Genomic DNA, 22,434 nt, shown 5'->3' with positions numbered 1-22,434 from the left:
ATGGGTTCTGCTTTATGAGTACCAGTGAGAGGGCAAGGACCGACCCGCTCCACCATAGAGTCCATTTCAGAGATCCAAGCAGGACAAAATCAAAGCCTGCATGAGTGTTTGAAAGCGGAGGAGAGATTTCTCTGCAGCAGCCACCAGAGCAGCTGAACTCTACAGCTCCTCCAGTCTGACTGCAGGTTAAAAGCCTGTCATCATGTCACATCTGTAACTCCTGCCGTCTGGCCTGACACCGTTACCTCTGTTAATGACAGCGGTCAGGGCATGAGGACAGGTGAGTCCTCCAGGTAGACCTGCATGATGGATGTGGCCCACAGCCACGGAGCATCTCGACAGTAACGTCATGTGATGCAGACGTTGCAGACTGATGAGGGCCATATGCTAAGGTCCTTAGGGCCCTGCAGCATCTGTTGGCCCCATGAGGCCCTCAGGTCAGCTGTGGAGAGTGTTACCTGTCCAGGTAACCTGAGGAGAAGGAACTGATGACACTGACATCAGACGGCTTCCTGCTCCAGCTCTCTGATTGGCTGGAAGCTCGGCTGCTCGCCGCAGCCCTCAGGAAATACCTTCCTGTTTATTTTCTTCTTCTGTGGCTGCCTCACATTCCTCTTTCACCCAGAGTCTGCTGTGATTGGCTGAGCCTCCATAAGCACGAGCTCTAATTGGACGACTGAACACACAGAGTCACAAAGTGAGGAATTCATTGCCGTCTGTTTGAAGCATCAGTTTGAGCGAGCTCCACCGGTTCCACAGACGGCTCCCTCTTCCCTTCAGCTGAACAAACACCAGAACCTGAAAAGAGCCTCAGAGAGAGATTATTCTCCGCCTTGATCCGAGCAACATCAGCAGGAGCCCAACATGGAGCCCAGTTAGACGTTAACGTTAGCAGAGCTGTTGGCTAAAGGATGGATTCTGAGCCGGTTTGTTTAAACGGATCTGCAATCCCAGACTAACGGGAAGTTTAAGCCGAGTTTTCAGGTTGAAATGCTGCCAGAGCCTCACACCGTGGTTCATGTCCGTTAACTGGAGCACAGATTGATGCTCAGACCGATCAGATTAAGTTACTGAATAAATCTGATCAGGTTCAGGTTTAATGCTGACGTTTAACATAGATTTGAGGTTTAAAGGGAACCCAAGCTTCACGCTCTCGTTTGTCACCATGAGCAGACTGTTTCAGTCTGAACCATCAGAGAAACATCTTCAGCTTCTGATGATTGGACCTGTGGGCCCAGCTTCTCGTTCCACTTCACACCTGAATGACCAGATCCATGACAGACTTTTATTCTGAAATGTCTCCAGGACAGCAGCCATGGGTGCATCCATCAGAGGAGCGACAGGAAGTCTGAGCCTTCTGCACTTCCTGTTGGGTGAGTGTTGGAATTGGCCGGCCAGAACTCACCTGGCCGTCCACCAGGTGAGTCCAGCTACCTGTCTGTGACTCTTCCTGATGGTCTGAACCCTGAGGGACTCCAACCAGACTCCCATAATATGTTAACCTGTTTTTATTAAGCTGCTGTTAAACAGACTGGATTAAACTGATGGTGTGGAGCTCAGTGAGTTGTAGCTTCGCTCTTCTATGGTTTATTTTCACCAACAGTCCTGATCTGCAGCAGAGAGCAGGACTGCTGTGGTCAGGCTTAATCTGTGCAGCTGAAATCATTTTGCTGGGATTGGATTTCCTCTCAGCTCTGCCTCAGATATTCTGCACGACTAACAATGACACATAAAATAAACAAAATAAATGTCTAGATGGGAATTTGTCAGAATTTGGGAGATTTAAGCTGCAGACTTGAAAACCATCAGACTGTCTAGCTTCACTTTCACATCATTCATTAATCCGTGAACTCATGTGAACCGTCCTGACCGTCTGTGTCCAGGTGTGGTCCTAATCCGTCCTAAAGGTGGGGGGGCTCTGGAGCTGTTACCGTCCTCCTCAGAAGTTCTCCTCCAATCACAGTCCAACTTCACTGTGGTGAATATCACCTGACTGATTCTGACCTGATCTGCCTGAGTGTCTCTGTAGCGCCCCCTGTCTGTGTCCTCAGGTGTGTTCAGGGTGGAGTCAGGTGAAGTGGCGCTTACCACAGAGCTCTGATGGAGGTCCTGGGGTTGTGGTGGAGGATGAGGGCTCCAGCAGCACCCTGCGGTTCCTGAACGCCACCTGGAGGAACTCTGGCAGGTATACCTGTGAGGAGCCGTCAGCTGATCAGAGCAGGGCTGTGGACGTCTTCATACCTGGACAAGGTAACTGTCCTCTGCAGATGGGTGAAGAGAACACCTGCAGGTGGATCTGATAGCTTCCCTCCTGTGGTAAATCAGACCTGCAGGGTTCTGCTGTGGTTCTGAGGAGAAGCACCAGAACCAGTGTTTGAGTGTTCTTGTCAGTTCTGTCTGAGCAGAGAACATCTGGTTAACACCAAGCTGAAGCTAGAAGGTTCGCTCAGAGGATATAACAGAAGGTCCAGCAGATCAACTGAAAGTTCATTAGCTGGTAAAAGATCTGCCTTGGATTGAGGAAGCTCTGGTCCAGGTCCATCAAACCTAGATGAAGGAGAATCTTATGGGTGTCTAATGTGCAGGAGAAGGTTTGCAGGAACAGTCATCCGATGTAAATACCGCAGAATTGCTCTGAAAGTCCATCATCCTACACTAACCACCCATCACCGCTTCATCTGGAGTTTTATACTAAACCCAGATCTTCTGATGGTTCCCGGGCCTCCAGGATGGATCCAACCAAACATCAGACCAGCTCCTGGCCAGCTTCTCTGGTTCCTGCAGGAACTGCTCCCACTTTAAATCAGGAACAGAACTTTTCCACCATCCTGAAGGTTTTCCATACTCAGAAACTAAATGTTTATTCGGACTGGCTAAATCAAGTCCTTTGGTGTCACATGGTCCTCTACTTGGTGTGGCCATCTTCTCTGTCTGTTGGACAGGTCCATCCACTGAGCGGTGATTAAATGTCTCCACTCATTCGGGCCCAAACAGGTTGTTCTTTGGTTGGAAACGTAGTTGAGATGTGAAGAATCTGACGTTCAGTCCGGCTGTTCTAACCGTTGAAGTTGTACCTTGGTTCCCCCTCAGGTCCAGAACAATGGTTTGTCTCACAGAGTGCCTCCCAGGTGTACAAACATACAGAGGAAGGTACCATTCCCTGTGTGGTGTCCCACCCAAAACTCAACGTCTCTCTGTTCGAGCGACCCAGCAGAAGAGCGGTGGCCGAGGTGAGATATGAGCCAGCTCTGGGCTTCACGGGTCGTCTGAACGACGCAGGATATGTGTGCACGGCTGTGGACGGACACCAGGAGACGCAGTCCCAGGTGTTCCATGTCTTCACTCTCCTAGGTAAGATCACACTCACTCACCTGGGACAGGTGTGTTACGGCTGAATCGCTCTGAGCCCAGCCAAACGCCGCTCCTTCCTCTCTGAACCCCAACCATCCATCTGTCTCACTCTCATCTGTATGCCAGCCCCTGTCTGTCCATCCTATAGTCTGTCTGTCTGTGTCGTTGTCCTGTCTGTCTCTCTGTAACCCAGTCTCACTGAAAAACGTGTGATAGATTTACTTTGGCTTGCAACCAGGTTATGTGACTATCAAGTTTCCCCCCAGTGAAAAAGAGCATGGCTGCCGTTCCCGATGCTTCATGTGGAAAACTCAAGACCAAAAGAAAACAACTGAATTTATATGTATTCTGATGACATCTCTAGTGAGGAGTATGAATCATTTTTATAATCTTTGTTCAGGGAACCTAGAAAATCTTGCATTTATTGGTTTTGCAGTAGATTTCAGTGAAACGGCAGAATGTCACGTATTCTGCTGTTGGTGGCTGCTGCCATCATAGAAGGCTGCATTCCATTTAGTCCATGATCCTTCCTCTGCAGTGGGAAAGGCAACGTTTTAAGAGTCTAGACCTTCAGTCTGCCTCTCCTTCATTGTTCAAGACTCTTTCTAAAACACGCCTGTTTGACTCTCATTTATTATTTTAAATTATTCACATTTTTAACCATTTTTACTGTTTCAAACTATCTTGTTCGTCTATTTTAACTTATCTGTGTTTTATTTGTCTCTTAATCTTAGTTATTTTTAGCTGTATGTGTACAGCACTTTCTTGACCTTTGTTCTTGTAAAGTACTTTATAAATGAATATGGTATTCAATTCAATTCAATTCAATTCAATTTTATTTATATAGCGCCAAATCATGAAACATGTCATCTCAAGGCACTTTACAAAGTCAAGTTCAATAATATTATACAGATTGGGTCAGATTATACAGATTGGTCAAAAATGTCCTATATAAGGAAACCAGTTGATTGCATCAAAGTCCCAACAAGCAGCATTCACTCCTGGGGAAGCGTAGAGCCACAGGGAGAGTCATCTGCATTGTACATGGCTTTGCTGCAATTGCAATGCAATTTATTGCATGGTATTTGAATGACATTCTTGCAAGATGTACAAGGTTAAGGTGGATGATTAACAATATATGTCGTACCAGGGACAGCTGACAGTGGAATATTTAGAAAATGCTACAGGTGCCCTGGTCTAACAAAACCACGCTGAGGTTCTCTAAACTCCTGAGAGTTATCTCAGATAAAGTAGTTTGTAGACTGTCTGCACACCTGATTTTTGATTCTATACAACTTTTGCCATGAAAATGGTTAGAACAGCTGATTTCCATTATTTAGATGGGAGTGGGAATACTTTTGGCCATACATGTCCAGTTTTGGACTTTGGTCAAATTGTAGAGCCATTAGCCTGTAGCCTGGCAGCCAGACATGGAGCCTAAATCAGTTAGTGAGGCTCTACTTCCTTTGGCCCAATCACAGCGCGGTAGGCGGGACGTTACGATGCATCACTAACCGGCAGAATTACCCATAATGCAGCAGCGCTTTTCTGCTTCCATAACAGTCAAGATGCATACGCAGATTTATGTTGCTTGTTGTTTTGGAGGATTATGAAAGTAGCTGTGAGTTCATCATGTATCCTTTGATTTTATAGACAAAAGCAGCAAAATGTTGGTCACTGGAGAGTTTGCTCAACGGCATGCCGTGTTTCACGGACTACAAATTGAAGAAAGAGCCTGTCGCTTGGAGGTTTTTGCATCACATCCGCAGTTATCTGATTGGTTCTGACCTGATGATGCTGACTGTTAGTCCTGCCTTTGATATGGAGCTCTATCAGCTCCTCACCACACTGATACACCGTGCTCTGGCTACTGTGAGACACCTAGACTATCATGCTACCTTTTCCTCCTTGACCTTTAAGGTGGGCCTTTAACCATTTTTAGGAATGTGCAAGCAGATATATCCTAAATTCATCCTTTTCCCATATCAGGCCCTATCTACTTCATTCCTGTCAGGCGAGCCTGACGTCTAAGTAAACCCTCATATAAGAACATGTTGGCTCTCATTTGGTGTCTGTGTGAAGGCGTCCCAGCTACCACTGGCAGTCTGGAGTAGACTCTGTGCCACGGTTATAATGTGTAACACAGCTGGAGGTACTAATCAGGATTACAATGTAATGGTAACTTCAAAACAGGAAAGAGCTTCACCTTAAACTCTATGTGAAAACGTTTTCCTTTACAGAATCATTAATATGTGAAAGTGCAGTCAGCTCCACAGAGACATTTTGAATTAAGGACACATTTCAATCATTTATTGTATAAAAATAACATAATCACTGTAATGTGAATTTACTTTTTACATTTTTTATTAAATTCAATAAAAATATATTGTTAATCCCAAAGGGAATGGAAATGTTGGCATAACTCGTGTTATTGCAGCGTCTGCATTGAGCGGAGCATGGCTGCATGCAGGAAGGATCTCCTGCAGCCATCTGTCTATCTAACAGACTAAATCTTAACATGGATGTAATAATCATAACCACCCCTTATTTTTCTAGAAATGTGTTTTTGTCCCTTGCATCTTTACCTGGACATCTCATTGTTTAATTGCACTCTCTACCCATAAATTGACAGGTCAACTGGAGTTGATAGTGTCCATAAGCAATCAAGAAGAGAAATTTTGCAATCCATGGTAAATTTAATTTGGTGGATATCTGAAGAAGCATGCATCCGCACCCCCAACCCCCCCCCCCCCCCCCCCCCCCCAAAGAACTTATCAACCCACAGAAGACAACCCGGTCCCTTCGCTCCACTCCCTCAGACCTCCTCCAGATTCCCAGAACCAGACTGAGGACAATGGGAGATGGGGCATTTAGTGCTGCTGCCCCACATCTGTGGAATGGCCTCCCTGACACATTCAGGGCGCCTCAGTCCACTGAGTGTTTTAAAAAAAGCCTTAAAACATTTCTTTTTAGCAAAGCTTTTGGTCCCCTTTAAATGTTTTTTCTCTCTCTTCTAAAATAGCTTTTTTACTTTTTTATGCTTTTCTCTTTTTTACCTGTAGTACTTTGAGATCTTTTGATGGAAAGTGCAGTATAAATTAAATGTGTTATTATTATTATTATTATTAATGGTCTGGTGAAGGAGGAAATGACGTCACCAGTTATGCCCACGAAAATAAAAATAAACTTTATTAAAATCATTACACATCTTATTTTTCTTTAAAATATTTATTCTAAAATAAAACTGAAAGACAATAAATTAATAAAATGAAGGATTCTTGGTGGAATTAATCTTCTTTCTTCCATGCTATATAAAACCTTTATATGGAATAGAAGAACCCTAGGCTTTGCCTCTCCCTGCTCTGTGTCTTACAACTAAATTTAACTTGGTACTTTTGGGCTTCCCAGAGGAGAGCAGCGATGTTTTACTTTGTTAATGAGCAGACAACTGCTTGGGTTTCCTAACTTCTACCTTTATTCAGCTTACAGGAAGGTATTAAAAGACCAAAAATCCATTTTTGAAAAATACTATTAAAATTTGGTATGATATACATTACTACTTGGGGGAAACATTAAAAATGTATAAATTTACCCCGATTTTGACAAATTAACACCCCCCCCCCCATAAACCCTAGTTGTACTAACTAGGGTTTGAAGACAGTGTCTGATCTTTATTAAAATAACGCTCTAATGTCTTTTGAGCAACTTAAAACCATTTTTCTAACTCATCAAAGCATTGTTTCGAAAATCTTTAATTTTATTAGAACCATACAAGGCAACTTAAATCGTCCTTTATTTTTCTCTCTTGAAGGCGTGATATTTAACAACTTACGTGGTAAAGGTCAGGTCTGTGTATTATCTAAATTGCTAAGGAATACCTCCAAGGATCTTCTCTAAACATACTTGTGGCATGGAGGAATGTAGATATATCTGAGGATGAGTGGTTTGAATCATGCTCCCTAGCTCAAACTCAGACAATTAATGTGCAATCCAGACTCCTTCAATACAAATGGTTAACCAGGCAGTATATTACCCCCACATAATTGCTTTATTTTAACAGATAATGGACTTGTGTCTGTACTTGTCCTGTTAGATCTCAGCGCTGCATTTGATACAGTTGATCACAATATTCTCCTACAAAGACTTGAGCATACTGTAGGGATTAAGGGAAAAGCATTAGGCTGGTTTAAATCTGATCTGTCGGACAGATTCCAGTTTGTTTATGTTAATAATAAATCTTCCTCAAACTCTAGGGTCACCTGTGGAGTACCACAGGGTTCAGTCCTTGGACCAATTCTATTTACTATATATATGCTTCTGATTGGCAAAATTATCAGACAGCATGGGATTAATTTCCACTGTTATGCTGATGACACTCAGCTATATTTATCCATAAATCCTGATGAATCCAATCAGTTACTTTGACTGCAGTCATGTCTTGATGACATCATAAGCTGGATGACTTTAAATTTCCTGCATTTAAATTCTGACAAGACAGAAGATGTAATCTTTGGACCAGAGTCCTCAAAAAATAAACTTCTTAATCAATCACTTAATCTGGATGGCATTAACCTGGCCTCTGGTAATAAAGTAAAAAATCTTGGTGTTATTTTTGACCAAGACATGTCATTTAAATCCCATACTAAACAGATTTCCAGAGTTTCCTTTTTTCACCTCAGGAATATCGCCAAAATTAGAAACATTCTGTCCAGGAGTGATGCTGAAAAACTAGTCCATGCATTTGTTACTTCAAGGCTGGACTATTGTAATTCTTTACTATCAGGAAGTCCACAAAATGCAGTTCAAAGCCTTCAGCTGATCCAAAATGCTGCAGCAAGAGTTCTGATGAAAATCAACCAGAGGGATTATATTTCTCCTGTTTTAGCTTCCCTTCATTGGCTTCCTGTTAAATCAAGAATAGAATTTAAAATTCTCCTTCTAACGTATAAAGCCCTTAATAATCAAGCTCCATCATATATCAGAGCTCTGATTACCCCGTATGTTCCTAACAGAGCACTTTGCTCTCAGACTGCAGGTCTGCTGGTGGTTCCTAGAGTCTCTAAAAGTAGAATGGGAGGCAGATCCTTTAGCTATCAGGCTCCTCTCCTGTGGAACCAACTCCCAGTTTTGGTCCGTGAGGCAGACACCCCGTCTACTTTTAAGACTAATCTTAAAACTTTCCTTTGTGACAAAGCTTATAGTTAGAGTGGCTCATACCCTGAGCTACCTCTATAGTTATGCTGCTATAGGCTTAGGCTGCTGGAGGACATCAGGGTCTATTTCTCTCTCTCTGCTGAGTTCTCCTACTGCTCTACAATCTGCATTGTTTGTTGTTATTTCAGCTTTTAACTTTTTGCTCTCCCTCTTTTCTCTTCATAGAAGGTACACCTGGTCTGATGTTCTGTTAGCTGTGACATCATCAGGGGAGGCAGATCATCCTCTATTACCATCTACCATAGAAAGTACTCCTGGGTCAATGTGAGCTTCTGTGCTTTCTGTGTCTCTGCTCTGTCTTCTCTAACATAGAAAGTACTCCTGGGTCAATGTGAGCTTCTGAGCTTTCTGTGTCTCTGCTCTGTCTTTCCTCTCCACTGTCGCTTCATGCATGCTCAGTATGAGGGATTGCTGCAAAGCCATCAACAATGCAGATGACTCTCCCTGTGGCTCTACGCTCTTTCAGGAGGAGTGAATGCTGCTTGTCCGGACTTTGAAGCAATTAACTGGTTCCCTTATATAGGACATTTTTGACCAATCCGTATAATCTGCTTGAATTTGACTTTGTAAAGTTTCTCGAGATGACATGTTTCATGAATTGCCGCTATATAAATAAAATTGAATTGAATTGAACAGATACCTGTATCAAATGTGGAATTGAAAGGGGCTCCTTATTCTATTGTACGTGGGAGTGCTCAAAGGTGAAAGACTTTTTTTTTTAAAAAATATTGGATTTACTTAGTGAAATTACTGGTTCTACAATCCCTTTGTATCCTAAATTGTGTATTCTGAATATATACCCAAAAGACTTTGTACCGATTGCAAATGTCTAAGTGCTGTTGGAAATTGGTCTTTTGGAAGCCAAGTGTTGTATTGCAATGTGTTGGAAGGATCAAGGACTTTGTGGACTGTCTCACTGGTTCAGTGGTTTGACCTCTATTGTGGCTTTGGAGAAGATAAAATTTACCTCAAGGAACAAACTCCAAAAATTCTGGGACACTTGAACACAGCCTTACAGCTCTTTGAAAACTACAACCTTAATGCTGTTAATTTAACTTGATATAAATTAATCAACAAAGAACTTGATTTGAAATGTGAATTGTTTCTCACCCCCGTACTGTTTCTGCTTTGTTTTGTTCTTTATATACCGTGTTTTAAGAATAATATATAAAATATATGTTTAAAAAAAGGCAAAACGTACTGGCTGGCAGGTGGTGCAGGGTACAAGAACAAGGCAGAAACCAGAACAGGGGTTGCTTGACAGAGGACCTAACACTGAATGAGCCTGAACTGGTTGACTATATAGGTTGAAAGATGGCGCCTGTGGTGGCAAGCCGTCAGCCTCATCTCCTTCGTTTGCTCAGCATGCTATTTTCAGTTACACTATTGCTGTGTGTATTTTGCCAAGATGTTTCCACTTTGATTGTTTATAATCGCCAGACTCTTTTTAGCATTAAGGCTCTCAGTGAGTCGCTATTGTTAAAACCCAGATTGGGAAACCCACATAGTCTCCCACCTGTGTTTGCTGGAGTACCTGTGCACCTCCTGCGTTTCCCCTGTGCTCTTCCTCGGAAAAAGCGCTCTAGAAGACGCGGAAAACGAGGTGGCGTGATTGTGAAATTCAAGGCTTACCTGGCGACTTTTGTCGGAGGATCTGATGCTTGTCTAATCCATGACGGACGCTACTTCCCCGCGGTGCAGCGTGTACTGCATATGAGGGGCCGTTGGATTCGTCCTGTCCTCCCTGAGCTACTGACTACTTCAATCGCCGGCTGTTCGACAGTGCGCAACCTGTGCCCGGTTCTGCTGAAGTTTCCTGCAACTTCCTCCGTTCTGCCAGTGGAGGTTCCACGCTGGTGCTGTCAGCTCCGGGCCCGCAGAAGCGGCGTTACACCTGATCTCCTTAGGCCGCTGAAACGCGCTGTGTCACCGGCTACTGAGGAGCTCGATCTTCGCATGGCTTTACTAAATACCAGATCGCTGGTAAACAATACGTTTTTACTGAATGACTTCTTCACCTCACGGGATTTGGACTTTATGCTCCTGACAGAGACTTGGCTTCGGGACGGTGAGTCCACACCGTTTTCTGAACTTCTTCCTCCCGGCTGTTCATTCCTCAGCTCCCCTCAGAGCACCGGCAGAGGTGGCGGTCTGGCTTCGGTGTTCAAATCCAGCTTTCAGTGTCGTCTAATTCCCTCCGCTACCTACTCCAGTTTTGAACTACAAATCTTTGAGCTACAACTCTCCACTCTCTCTGCTATGTTTGCGGTTATTTATCGCCCTCCAAAATTTAATAAGGACTTCATCAGTGACTTTGCAGATTTTCTGTCAGGAGCCACTATGAAATATGATTATTTTCTTATTTCTGGAGATTTTAATATTCACGTCTGTTGTGAATCAAGACCACTGGTCACTGACTTCTTAAACCTCATTGAGTCTTTTAATGTTGTTCAATGTGTTAAAAGGCCGACTCACGAAAAAGGGCACATTTTAGACTTAGTTTTATCATATGATTTATCTGTGTGTGTTAATGAAATTTATGAATCGGCCTGTATCTCTGACCATTTGCCTGTGCTTTTTACTGTTTCAATCCCTTGTTCGCGGGCTAAAATCTGTGCTCCTATGCACCGGTTGCGCATAATTAATACTCAAACTGCATCACAGTTTTCAACTATGTTTAATGATGCTGTTCGTGGTGATCTTCTTGACACGTTAGGTGATTGTCATGCTTTTCAATCAATCAATCAATCAATCTTTATTTCAGACACAAAAGAGGTCCATAGTAAAAAACAAATGATAAAGAAAAAGAAAAAGACAAACAAGGAATAATATGACAGTCACTGAGCCACAAATAAATGATGACGCCAATGTTTCCACAATCTTGAGAAAAATCTCACTGTACTAAAAACAGGGTTCACTAAAATTACTATTATATTATTGTATGACACAGATAATCTACACATACATTTATACATGAGATTCCTGAGTGCAGCTGCACATGTGGAAACAGCGGTATGTACAAACATGTGGCTAGCACTGCTCCATCTAGGCACTTTAAGTAGGAGCCTCAGGCCATCATTGTATGCCACATAAAGTTTGTGCAGGCTACTTTTTTTATATCTTCGCCATAGATGGGCTGTGTAAAATGAAGTGCAAAAAGCTTTAAAAAGAGCTACCTTCACAGAGGATGAACACATACCAAACTTTCTGATCAAAATATTAGCCTGAGCATAAATCATGCAATACTGCCTACGAATGTCACGATCATCAAATAGGTCATCAGTTATGTAATGTCCCAGATATTTAATTTCATTGCGTATATTGAGGACAATGCCAGATAAAGAGAAGTCAGGGGTTATCAGATGCTTATCTGATCTACTTCTAACAATCATGATATTGCTTTTCTTAGCATTGTATTTGACATCAAAATCACATCCATATTGGGAACAGACCCTTAGTAATTGTTGAAGGCCAGCACTATATGGGCATAAGACTACCAAATCATCCGCATACATTATGTGATTGATTATGCGGTCACCAACTACACAGCCTGTTTTACAACAATTCAGGCGCCTTGATAGTTCATCCATGTAAATGTTAAAAAGGTAAGGGGACAATATACTTCCCTGCCTTACTCCATTACCAACATTAAACGAGTCAGACAATGAGTTACCCCATTTGACATACATTAGTTGATGGCCATACCAATAGGCCATTATTCTAATTAGATATTTGGGTACACCTCTGTTTTCTAACTTGCAAAACAATTTTTGATGGTTCACGCGATCAAATGCTTTAGAAGCATCAATAAAACACATAAATACTGTAGTGTTGTGCAAATTATACAGATCTAAAATCTCCTGTAGCACAAAAATACACATGTCTGTACCGTGTTTGGGTTTAAAACCGAATTGATTTTCAGAGGTCAAAAAGAACTCTTCCAGCCTATTTAGAAGGACTCTTTCAAAAACTTTCGATAAACTACTAGCTAAAGCTATGGGTCGGTAATTATCCAAGGAGCTAATCTTACCAGTTTTATCTTTAATGGTAGGTACCAGAATGACAGATAGCATTGAATTAGGTAACAGACCATGTACTAGACAGCTAGTGAGACACATAGAGAGTAATGCACAGAGTTTTTTACTTGCATTTTTCAAATGCTCAACGGAAATGTTATCCAACCCACAGGCCTTATTGTCTTTCAGTGTCATAATTGTATGATATATTTCTTGTGGGGATACAGTCACATTCTCATTACTGTGAATGTTTCCTATGTCAGGAATATCGCTTTTGACACAATTAAATAGCGTACTGTAGTGCTCTTTCCATAACTGAGTGATTTCTTTTACACCAGTAATACCATCAATAGTAGATGGAAGTGACGTTTTACAGTTGTTTACTTTCTTTATTTCTTTCCAGAAGTCCTTAACATTATTATTTCCTAACTTTCTAGCGAGAGAGTCAGACCTCATAGTATTTTCATGTCTCCTTATGATTCTTAAAGAATGTTTAAAATTAGCATTTGCTTGTTTTTTGTATTCAAACAAGGGACCATGTCTCTGTTTACCTGCGTCAGCCCATGCTTTAAGAGCCCTTCTGGCCTCTGCATGATGTTCTTTTACATAGTCGTTCCAACCCGGCTTGGTGCTATGCGAGATGGTTTTATGCAGTGGCTTACTTGAGATAAGAAGGGATTTCACAACATTCTCATACAGAGTACATAACTCAATACCATGTTGAGGGTCTTTACAATTCATATCACGACATGAGATTGCTCCCTTTGGTAAATATATATTGCTGAACATATCATTAGTTCGATAGCAATAATCTGATAGATCTTTTTCAGTCAAGTTATCCCATGCTATTTTTCCTGTACTTATATTATAGTCTACAGGCAAAACAGAAGGTATGCAATTCATGTTTACACATAAGGAGAATGGTATATGGTCAGTAGTGGCGAGGTCATAATTGACACAAATTCCCAGAATGGAATCATGAGCATCAGCTGAACAGATACAATGATCTAACCAGGAAGTTGTATGCCATGATTCACTAATATATGTGTAACTGTTGCTAGGCAAAAGTGCCTTACTAGAAAGAATTAAGGCATTACTGTGACAGAATTGCATTAAATGCGAAGCAAATGTAGAATGTTTATCTGTAACATCTGCATTTAAGTCCCCCACAATAAAAAAACAAGTAGATTGATTATCTTGCATAAAAGACATAATAAAAGCCAATCTATTAAGAAATTCGTCTTCGTTTTGAGGACATTCATAAGGTGTGTATATGTTTAAAACAATAAAAAGTTTGTCTCCACAAGTAAATTTTAGCCCTATGGCCCAATCCACACCCAGTCTAATCACCTCAACCAGTTGATCATATTTTTTGTGCCATAATATTGCAACACCACCGGCTATCCTTCCCCGAATTATTCTGGTGCTAAGGTCGGTAGTGGATTCACCAGCGCCGTAAAATTCTTTGTGTATGCAATTCAACTTCTCCAGGTCCTGTTTAGCTAAGAATGTCTCCTGCACACACAGTATATCACAAGTCTCCAGTAATTTGTCCACCACAAGGCGACGCGCTCTGTCTGTTTCACTGTGTCCAACACGCAGACCTCGCGCATTATATGACACAATATTAATACCAGTCATTTATTTATCGGGATCTGCGTGGCCTGTTGCTCATCTGCGGTGTTACAGATGCAGGTACGTTGTCTTGCTGCAGTCTACCAGTCTCTGACATATGAGCCAAACGGATGCTGTCGTTTTTTGGTCTGCGCGCCTCAAAGTAGCGACGCACATACACACCCAATGGCCAGAGTTTAGGATCGTATATTTCAGCAACTTCCGAGCACTCTGCAGTTATATGAAACGAGCTAAATCGGTTACGCATCGAATCTATCTTCCTGCATGTCACCGATTTGCCCAGTTTCTCAGTTAGGTAGGCACTCAGAGTATCAACATCAAGGTCGGGAGAGAATTTCGTAGCAAAGACACTTACCAGCTTGGTTCTAACCACTGGGATATTAGCCGCTATGTCAGTGCCAATAATTCCTCCTTTGCGCTGCTCCCGCTTTTGACGGTTTTGTGTTCCATGTTCCAATAATACTGCTCCCTTCAAGGGTTTCTGGGGCTTCTGCTTCCCTTTCCTCAAAACAGTACTCCAAGCCGGAGACAGGACTTGTTGATTGGAGGCGTCTTCTGGTTGCTGCGGTTTAGCGTCTTTCCCACGTAGCTCTTCCAATTCCGCCTCAGCCTGCGTCGATCCATGCACGGGTTCATTAGCCCGACTGGATTCATGAGGTGGTGGTTCAATATTCGTCAGCCGGCGCTCCAGATCCACCGTCGCTCGTCCAAGATTTTCACTCACAGTAGCCTGAGCTTCCATAGCTCCTCTTAGTACAGAGACTTCCTGGCTTAGACGCTCCATTCTACCAAGCAGGGCCGAGGCATCAATGTTGCCGAAACCAACAGGTGGAAGGTCGTCCAGGTAGTGCGAAACAAAACGGGGAATATTCTCACCACGCTCGTTTAACAACTTCAAACAGTCCTTTACATTATTTACGTCTTTCTGCGCTCCCTTATGTTTGATGTTACGCTGCTTTGTTGGGCACAGTTCATATAGGAGTCGTTTGGATTCTTCAATCCAGTCAGATGAAAAATTGTTTGTAGCCAACAAAACAATGTCATCGTGCGGCAGTGTTTTTATCTTAACAGAGATAAAATGTAAAAACTCATCTTCCACAATCACTTTACCGCAGGTAGTGTTATAGACATCAGGTTTTGTCCGAGAAGAGGCATTGTCAAAACGATACGCTCCTGCTGTTGTTGCCGCCGCCGCCGCCGCCATCATCATTATAACTCTGAAGATTTTTTAAGCAATTTTAATTCAGTATGTGCGGATATTCTTGATTCTGTTGCACCTTATAGAGTAAAGCGCACTAAAGCACTTTCTGAACCGTGGCTTAATGACTCCACACGCGCTCTCAGGCGTTTATGCCGGCGCGCTGAGAGAAAGTGGAAAAAAGACAAGCTTCATGTCTCTAAAGAAGTCCTTCGTGAAAACCTGTCCATCTATCAGAATGCTGTTAGAGTTGCAAAAATGGAATATTTTTCCAGTCTTGTCTCTTGTAATAGTAAGAAGCCTCAAGTCCTTTTTAATATTTTTAACTCTCTTGTAAATCCTTGTGATAACTCCCCAGTTGTACCTTCGCTTACCCTTTGTGAGAGTTTTTTAAAAAATTTTATTGATAAAGTATCTGCTCTTAGGCCACCTGCCTTCTCTTCCGTAGGCCCTAGCCTTGACCTCACCGTTCCTCTTTTAAATGCTGTTTTTGATCAGTTTCAACCTGTGTGTCTCTCCTCACTGGCCAGAATAGTTCAGCATCTCCGACCTACAAACTGTCCCTCAGACAGCATCCCCTCTCGTCTTTTTAAAGAGATATTTACTATGGTGGGCTCTGTCATACTTTTATTTGTTAATTCCTCTCTTAGTACCGGATGTGTCCCAACTGCTCTTAAACATGCTGTTGTACAACCTCTGATCAAAAAGAAAAATCTAGATCCCTCTGTGTTGTCCAACTTTAGGCCTATCTCTAAATTGCCGTTTTTATCTAAAATTTTAGAGAAAGTGTTTTTTTTATCCAGATTCAATCATTCTTAGTGGACAATGATATATATATGAGAAATTTCAATCTGGCTTCAAACCTTTTTATAGCACTGAGACAGCACTGTTGAGTTTTTAATGACTTATTGGTGACTGTTGACTCAGGAAATCCTGCTATGCTAGTGCTCCTTGATCTTACAGCTGCCTTTGACACTGTGGACCATGGGATCCTCTTAACGCGACTTGAGCAGTGGGTGGGCATTACAGGATCTGCTCTCTCATGGTTCCAGTCTTATTTGACTGATCGGAGCTTTTCTGTGCAGCTAGGTGAATTCACCTCATCTTCAGCTCCTTTGAGTTCTGGGGTTCCCCAAGGCTCCATTCTTGGACCTATTCTTTTTCTTCTATATATGTTACCATTAGGATCAATTTTCAGGAAACATAATTTTTCTTTTCATTGTTATGCTGATGATGTTCAGATCTACTTTCCTTTAGTATCAAAATCCAACAACCCTGTACAGTCATTTTCTGACTGCTTAAATTATGTAAAATCTTGGATGACCTCAAACTTCCTCAATCTAAATGAAAATAAGACCGAAATTATTACGTTTGGTTGTAGTCCAGCAGTTTTTCCTCATGGCTCCTTGGGCCCTCTTACACCTAACATTCGATCATCAGTAAAACATCTTGGTGTAATATTTGATGATAGGTTGAAATTCGATCGCCAGGTTAGCTCGGTCGTAAAAAACAGTTTTTACCAGTTAAGAATTTTATCAAAAGTGAAAGGGTACCTGCCACGCAGAGATCTGGAGACTGTAATCCATGCTTTTATTAATACAAGATTAGATTACTGTAATTCATTATATGCTGGCTTGGACCACTCACTTTTACACCGTCTGCATTTGGTACAAAATGCAGCTGCCCGTCTCCTTACTGGCACACGTAAACGTGACCACATATCACCCGTTCTAGCCTCGCTGCACTGGCTTCCGGTTGTTTTTAGAATAGATTTTAAAATTTTATTGTTTGTTTTTAAAGCTCTTAATGGTCTAGCCCCCCAGTATTTGACTGAGCTTCTCAGAATCCATGTCCCGGCCAGAACACTGAGATCCTCTAATCAGTTGCTACTGGCCATGCCTAAAACCAGACTTAAAACCAAAGGTGACCGTGCCTTTATGGCAGCGGCACCGAGACTCTGGAATAACTTGCCTTGGCATATTCGATCGGCAGGCTGCTTGGAGGTTTTTAAATCCTCTCTAAAAACACATTTCTTTTCCCTGGCTTTTAATCAAGTCTAGGTGGACATTTGGCAAATTATAATCTATTTTAATATTTTATTTAAATTGAAACATTTATCCTATTATATTTTTATCTGCATTAAATTTTTCTTTTTGCATTGTGTTTATGTATTTTAGCATTCAGTTTTTATCTTTTATCTGTACAGCACTTTGGTCAACCCCGGTTGTTTTTAAATGTGCTTTATAAATAAAGTTTGAGTTGAGTTGAGTTGAGGAAGAGAAGAGCAGGTGGCGATTAACACAGGTGAGGATAGTGAAGGTAATTTAGACCAATGGAGAGAGTGTTGATGACCTAAGGAGGAGAATGGAATCTAACAGGAACGTATGAAGAGTGACCTGATAAAGAAAAATAAATAAATAACTAAAACTGAGAACATGTTCTTTTTTGTTGGGAGGAACTAAAAAGCCACAACCCAGTCCCTCTCTACCCTGTCTGTGTGTCAGATTCTACGGACATGGATGTGGAGCTCTCTGTGTCCAGCCAGGTTCTCAAGCAGGGGGAGGTTTTGACCGTAAACTGCTCTGTCAGAGATGTGGACATGGTATTCTTCTCCTGGAACTTCCCCCGCAGACAGGTAGCCACGTTAACTTTGTTTATCAAGCACTTTAAGAACAGTGCATTTAAACAGTTATTACACACACATTAAATCACAAATACGATAAGACGATACAAAAACATGATATGAGAGCAATTTAATTTTCATCAGAATTCTTGCTGCAGCATTTTGGATCAGCTGAAGGCTTTGAACTGCATTTTGTGGACTTCCTGATAGTAAAGAATTACAATAGTCCAGCCTTGAAGTAACAAATGCATGGACTAGTTTTTCAGCATCACTCCTGGACAGAATGTTTCTAATTTTGGCGATATTCCTGAGGTGAAAAAAGGAAACTCTGGAAACCTGTTTAATATGGGATTTAAATGACATGTCTTGGTCAAAAATAACACCAAGATTTTTAACTTTATTACCAGAGGCCAGGTTAATGCCATCCAGATTAAGTGATTGATTAAGAAGTTTATTTTTTGAGGACTCTGGTCCAAGACTTTGATTGATTGATTGAAAGATTACATCTTCTGTCTTGTCAGAATTTAAATGCAGGAAATTTAAAGTCATCCAGCTTTTGATGTCATCAAGACATGACTGCAGTCGAAGTAATTGATTGGATTCATCAGGATTTATGGATAAATATAGCTGAGTGTCATCAGCATAACAGTGGAAATTAATCCCATGCTGTCTGATAATTTTGCCAATCAGAAGCATATATATAGTAAATAGAATTGGTCCAAGGACTGAACCCTGTGGTACTCCACAGGTGACCCTAGAGTTTGAGGAAGATTTATTATTAACATGAACAAACTGGAATCTGTCCGACAAATAAGATTTAAACCAGCCTAATGCTTTTCCCTTAATCCCTACAGTATGCTCAAGTCTTTGTAGGAGAATATTGTGATCAACTGTATCAAATGCAGCGCTGAGATCTAACAGGACAAGTATAGACACAAGTCCATTATCTGAGGCCAAGAGAATATCATTAGTGACCTTCACCAGAGCTGTTTCAGTGCTATGATGAGCTCTGAAGCCTGACTGAAACTCCTCAAGTAGGTCATTACTTTGTAAATGTTCACAAAGTTTATTAGCAACTACCTTCTCAAGAATTTTAGAAAAGAAGATTAGATATAGGTCTGTAGTTTACTAACTCATCTTGATCAAGAGATGGTTTCTTAAGTAAAGGTTTAATAACAGCTACTTTAAAAGCCTGTAGTAATGAAAACTGAAACACTGATACCAGTGTATTATGACAAATTAGTTTGTATATTTGCATTTCTTCTGAATGTTCAATAACCAGGATTTCTCTACAGGAAATCGAACCCCTGACAGACTTCTTGCCCAATCAAATTTGCTCGTTCATTAACATCTCCATGGCGACAGTGTTAGACTCAGGTATGTGTTTAAGCAGGGTCAGTCAGACCCTACATGTCACTGTGGTAAATAACAGACCGCTGATATTAACGGGAAATTGTGCTTCTTTATTCGACAGCTGCCATGTTACCATGTGATAATATGTGTTTCCTGCAGGTGTGTATGAGTGTAAGGCGCAGGACTCGCAGCAAAGATGGACTGTGAGGAAAAACATCACAATAACTGTTCTGGGTCAGTACACAGAAACACTCAGACAATCACACTGTTCACCAGGTACACCCGTTCATCTGTCTCCCTCCCTCTCTGCAGACAAAGGCTATGTCCACCTGTGGCCCTCAGGTGAGGCCAACATTTCCTCTCTTGTCCACCACACTGTGGAGCTAAAGGTAGAAGTTGATGCCCACCCTGCCCCTAACCTCACCTGGTCCAGACTGAACCCAACTATCACCATGGGAACCAGGTCGATCAACACCACTCACCTGGTGAACCACAGGTGGGTCAAAGGAAGCGATTCAGATTCAGATTACTTTATTCATCACAACAGTAGTGAAAGGTAAAAGTGCAATAATCTAACTTACAGGATAAAGACGGCTTCAGTAAAAAACTGTTAATCCAGTTCTGGTTCTTTCATTTTGTCCGGAGACCGGCTGAGAACGGTTCCTTCCATCAGGTTGGCTCAGGGCAGAACCAACACATTCTCACTTCCTACTCGTCACATGTTGATGCACGGGGTGCCCCCCCCCCCCCGGTCATTATTTCACATGCACGGTGCGCTCATCAAATATTATAGCAACCCAGCCTACGTTAGACATTTAAGCAAAACAACTGCATTTACATGCATATTGATGAAATTTCTAGCGAGGACTATCTATATTATTTTCATAATCTGTTCAGGGAAGGTAGACAATCTTTCATTCATTAGTTTCGCTGAAGATTTTTATCTTTATCTTTTATCTTCATTCAGGGGCGGTAGACAACCTTTACTTTATTACTCTAGCCGAAAGTTTCAGTTTCACATGTTCTAGCTCATGTAGGCTGGAGCAAAAGAAGGGGTGCATTACATTTACTCTATATCTGCCATTTTTATAGAGGGAAAGGCAACATTTAAAGACAGGGCCTGCAATTCTATACATCTTGATGAAAGATTAGACTATTTCAGTCACTTCCCTCTGGCAGGAGGCTGCGGTCCATCAGGACCAGAACCTCACGCCACAACAACAGTTTCTTCCCATCTGCTACCGGCCTTATGAACAAGGCCAAGAGCCGCCATGACTCTGGACACTGCCTCTCTCCCCGTTCAGGACCTACAAGCTTCTGTGTTACATTGACACACAGTCTACTGAGTATATAGCTTCTGTATAGATATCCATTTTATTTTATTTTTTGTCTGCACCATCAACACAGTCAAATTCCTTGTAAGTGCAAACCTACTTGGCGATTAAACTTGATTCTGATTCTGATTTCTAGCAAAGGTATGCATAATATTTTCCTATTATTCTTTCAGGAAGTGTAGATAATATATTGCTTAGTAGTGTTCATAACCCTAACCCATTTAATAAGGCTGTTTAATGGAGGCTGCTATCTTTTTTTGTCTAGACTATTGAACAAATACAGTCCAATAGTCTGTTCACAAGTCATCAAATAATTAATCAACACACAATCATAACACAACGTGCCAGGGGGTACATAACTCAGGATTTATAGGGGCTTTTTAAGGAGATGCATCTTGTATCATTATATACAATGTTGCATGTAAACCAGAGGTTCTGACAAACAAAATATGATGTGCAGCATCACCGGGCCAGTGAGCACCTAAGTGACATCATCGTTTTTAAAGGAATAAAGCTTGCATAACTTGATACACTTATAGCTGTGTGGTGGTCAAGGGTTCTGTTTCACATATAATATCATGTCACGACACTTTCCCTGACACAAAGCAGACTTAAGGCCTCCACATACTTGCCTAAGGTACACGCAGAGCTCAATATTTATGGCCGCTACGTGTACGCGGTTTCACACTATAAACTGCTTGGCAGCAAGAAGTCTTTACACTGAACTGTTTCATATGTGAAGCTGAGTTGACGCAGCATCAGTCCCTCTGTTCTCACCGACAGGTGAAGCCTGCTGGAAAAGAAATGGCTCTAGGTGCTCAGCTAGCTAATCACACATTTTACCATCTGTTCCGCTGCTTCCTCCCACTGGCAGAAAGTCTGGGAATTGTGGGAATTTGCCACAAGAAATGTAGGCAACAGTACGCTCGACTATGAAGGTTAAACATGTGGAGAGTCAGAGCAGAGTCCACCAAGCTGACAGTACGCGTACAGTACACCTAAGCATATGGGAGCCTTAAAGGTCATTTGAGTCTAGTGTCTAGAAGAAGGGACAAAGCAGACTGAACATCTTGAAGAAACGTATAGGTCCTTCAGTGTTTGTAGCAAGATGCTGCAGATCTTTTCTGTTGAGTAGTGTGTCATGTCTTGTGTAGCCTGGCCAGTCAGACTGGCTGTAGTCAGTCTGGTAAGGCTCCATTTTCTATAAGCTCCGTTGTTGTTGGACTCTAGGTCTACAACCAAAATGGTGACAATGATGTGCGATTGGAGTTGTATGAAAGTAAAGAACGGAGTCAATAGACAATCTTGGAAGAGCCCTTTGTCAAGTTTTCAGGAACAGAAAATTAGATTTTTATTACCTTCAACTCCTATGGTCTTGTAATAAAGAAGTTTTAAATCCTGTGGGAGTTGGAGGAGGGAGCCCCAGTTCTCTCAGCCTAGTGGTTGTTTTTGAAGAAGAGGGGATTTCTAGCAGGACTTACTGATTGGCAACTTGATTGGCTAATATACTGATTGACTGATTACAGGTATGTGAGCTCCCTCACCCTGCATCAGGTTCAGCTGGAGCAGACAGGAACTTACAAGGCAACTGCTTTTAATGAGGACAGCACTAAGGAAGTCATGTTCTACCTGCAGGTCACAGGTGAGATAGATAGCCTATTCATTGCTCAGCTGAGGGATATTTACCTGTCTGTGAGTTTTAGTGCCAGT

General features: G+C 41.8%; 1 protein-coding gene across 3 annotated transcripts in view; it reads left to right on the top strand.

Annotated features, from left to right (window-relative positions):
- Positions 1 to 22,434, top strand: part of LOC105922340 (platelet-derived growth factor receptor beta) — a 36,336-nt gene that overhangs the window by 1,598 nt on the left and 12,304 nt on the right. For 2 of the 3 annotated variants that reach the window (XM_036133208.1, XM_036133205.1), the window contains exons 2-10: positions 1,306 to 1,373; positions 1,884 to 1,978; positions 2,052 to 2,250; positions 3,091 to 3,351; positions 17,919 to 18,049; positions 19,333 to 19,414; positions 19,550 to 19,624; positions 19,703 to 19,886; positions 22,251 to 22,366. In XM_036133208.1, coding sequence (XP_035989101.1) covers positions 1,316 to 1,373; positions 1,884 to 1,978; positions 2,052 to 2,250; positions 3,091 to 3,351; positions 17,919 to 18,049; positions 19,333 to 19,414; positions 19,550 to 19,624; positions 19,703 to 19,886; positions 22,251 to 22,366 — 1,201 coding nt within the window. In that variant the 5' untranslated portion in view covers positions 1,306 to 1,315. Of the gene's footprint in view, positions 1 to 1,305; positions 1,374 to 1,883; positions 1,979 to 2,051; positions 2,251 to 3,090; positions 3,352 to 15,949; positions 16,012 to 17,918; positions 18,050 to 19,332; positions 19,415 to 19,549; positions 19,625 to 19,702; positions 19,887 to 22,250; positions 22,367 to 22,434 lie in introns of all 3 variants that reach the window. The other variant, XM_036133207.1, reaches the window with a different exon arrangement.

This window comes from Fundulus heteroclitus, unplaced genomic scaffold (assembly GCF_011125445.2).
Source record: "Fundulus heteroclitus isolate FHET01 unplaced genomic scaffold, MU-UCD_Fhet_4.1 scaffold_59, whole genome shotgun sequence".
NCBI classification, from domain to species: Eukaryota; Metazoa; Chordata; class Actinopteri; order Cyprinodontiformes; family Fundulidae; genus Fundulus; species Fundulus heteroclitus.
The sequence above is the reverse complement of the archived record's forward strand: the minus strand, read 5'-3'. Positions and strand labels throughout refer to the sequence as shown.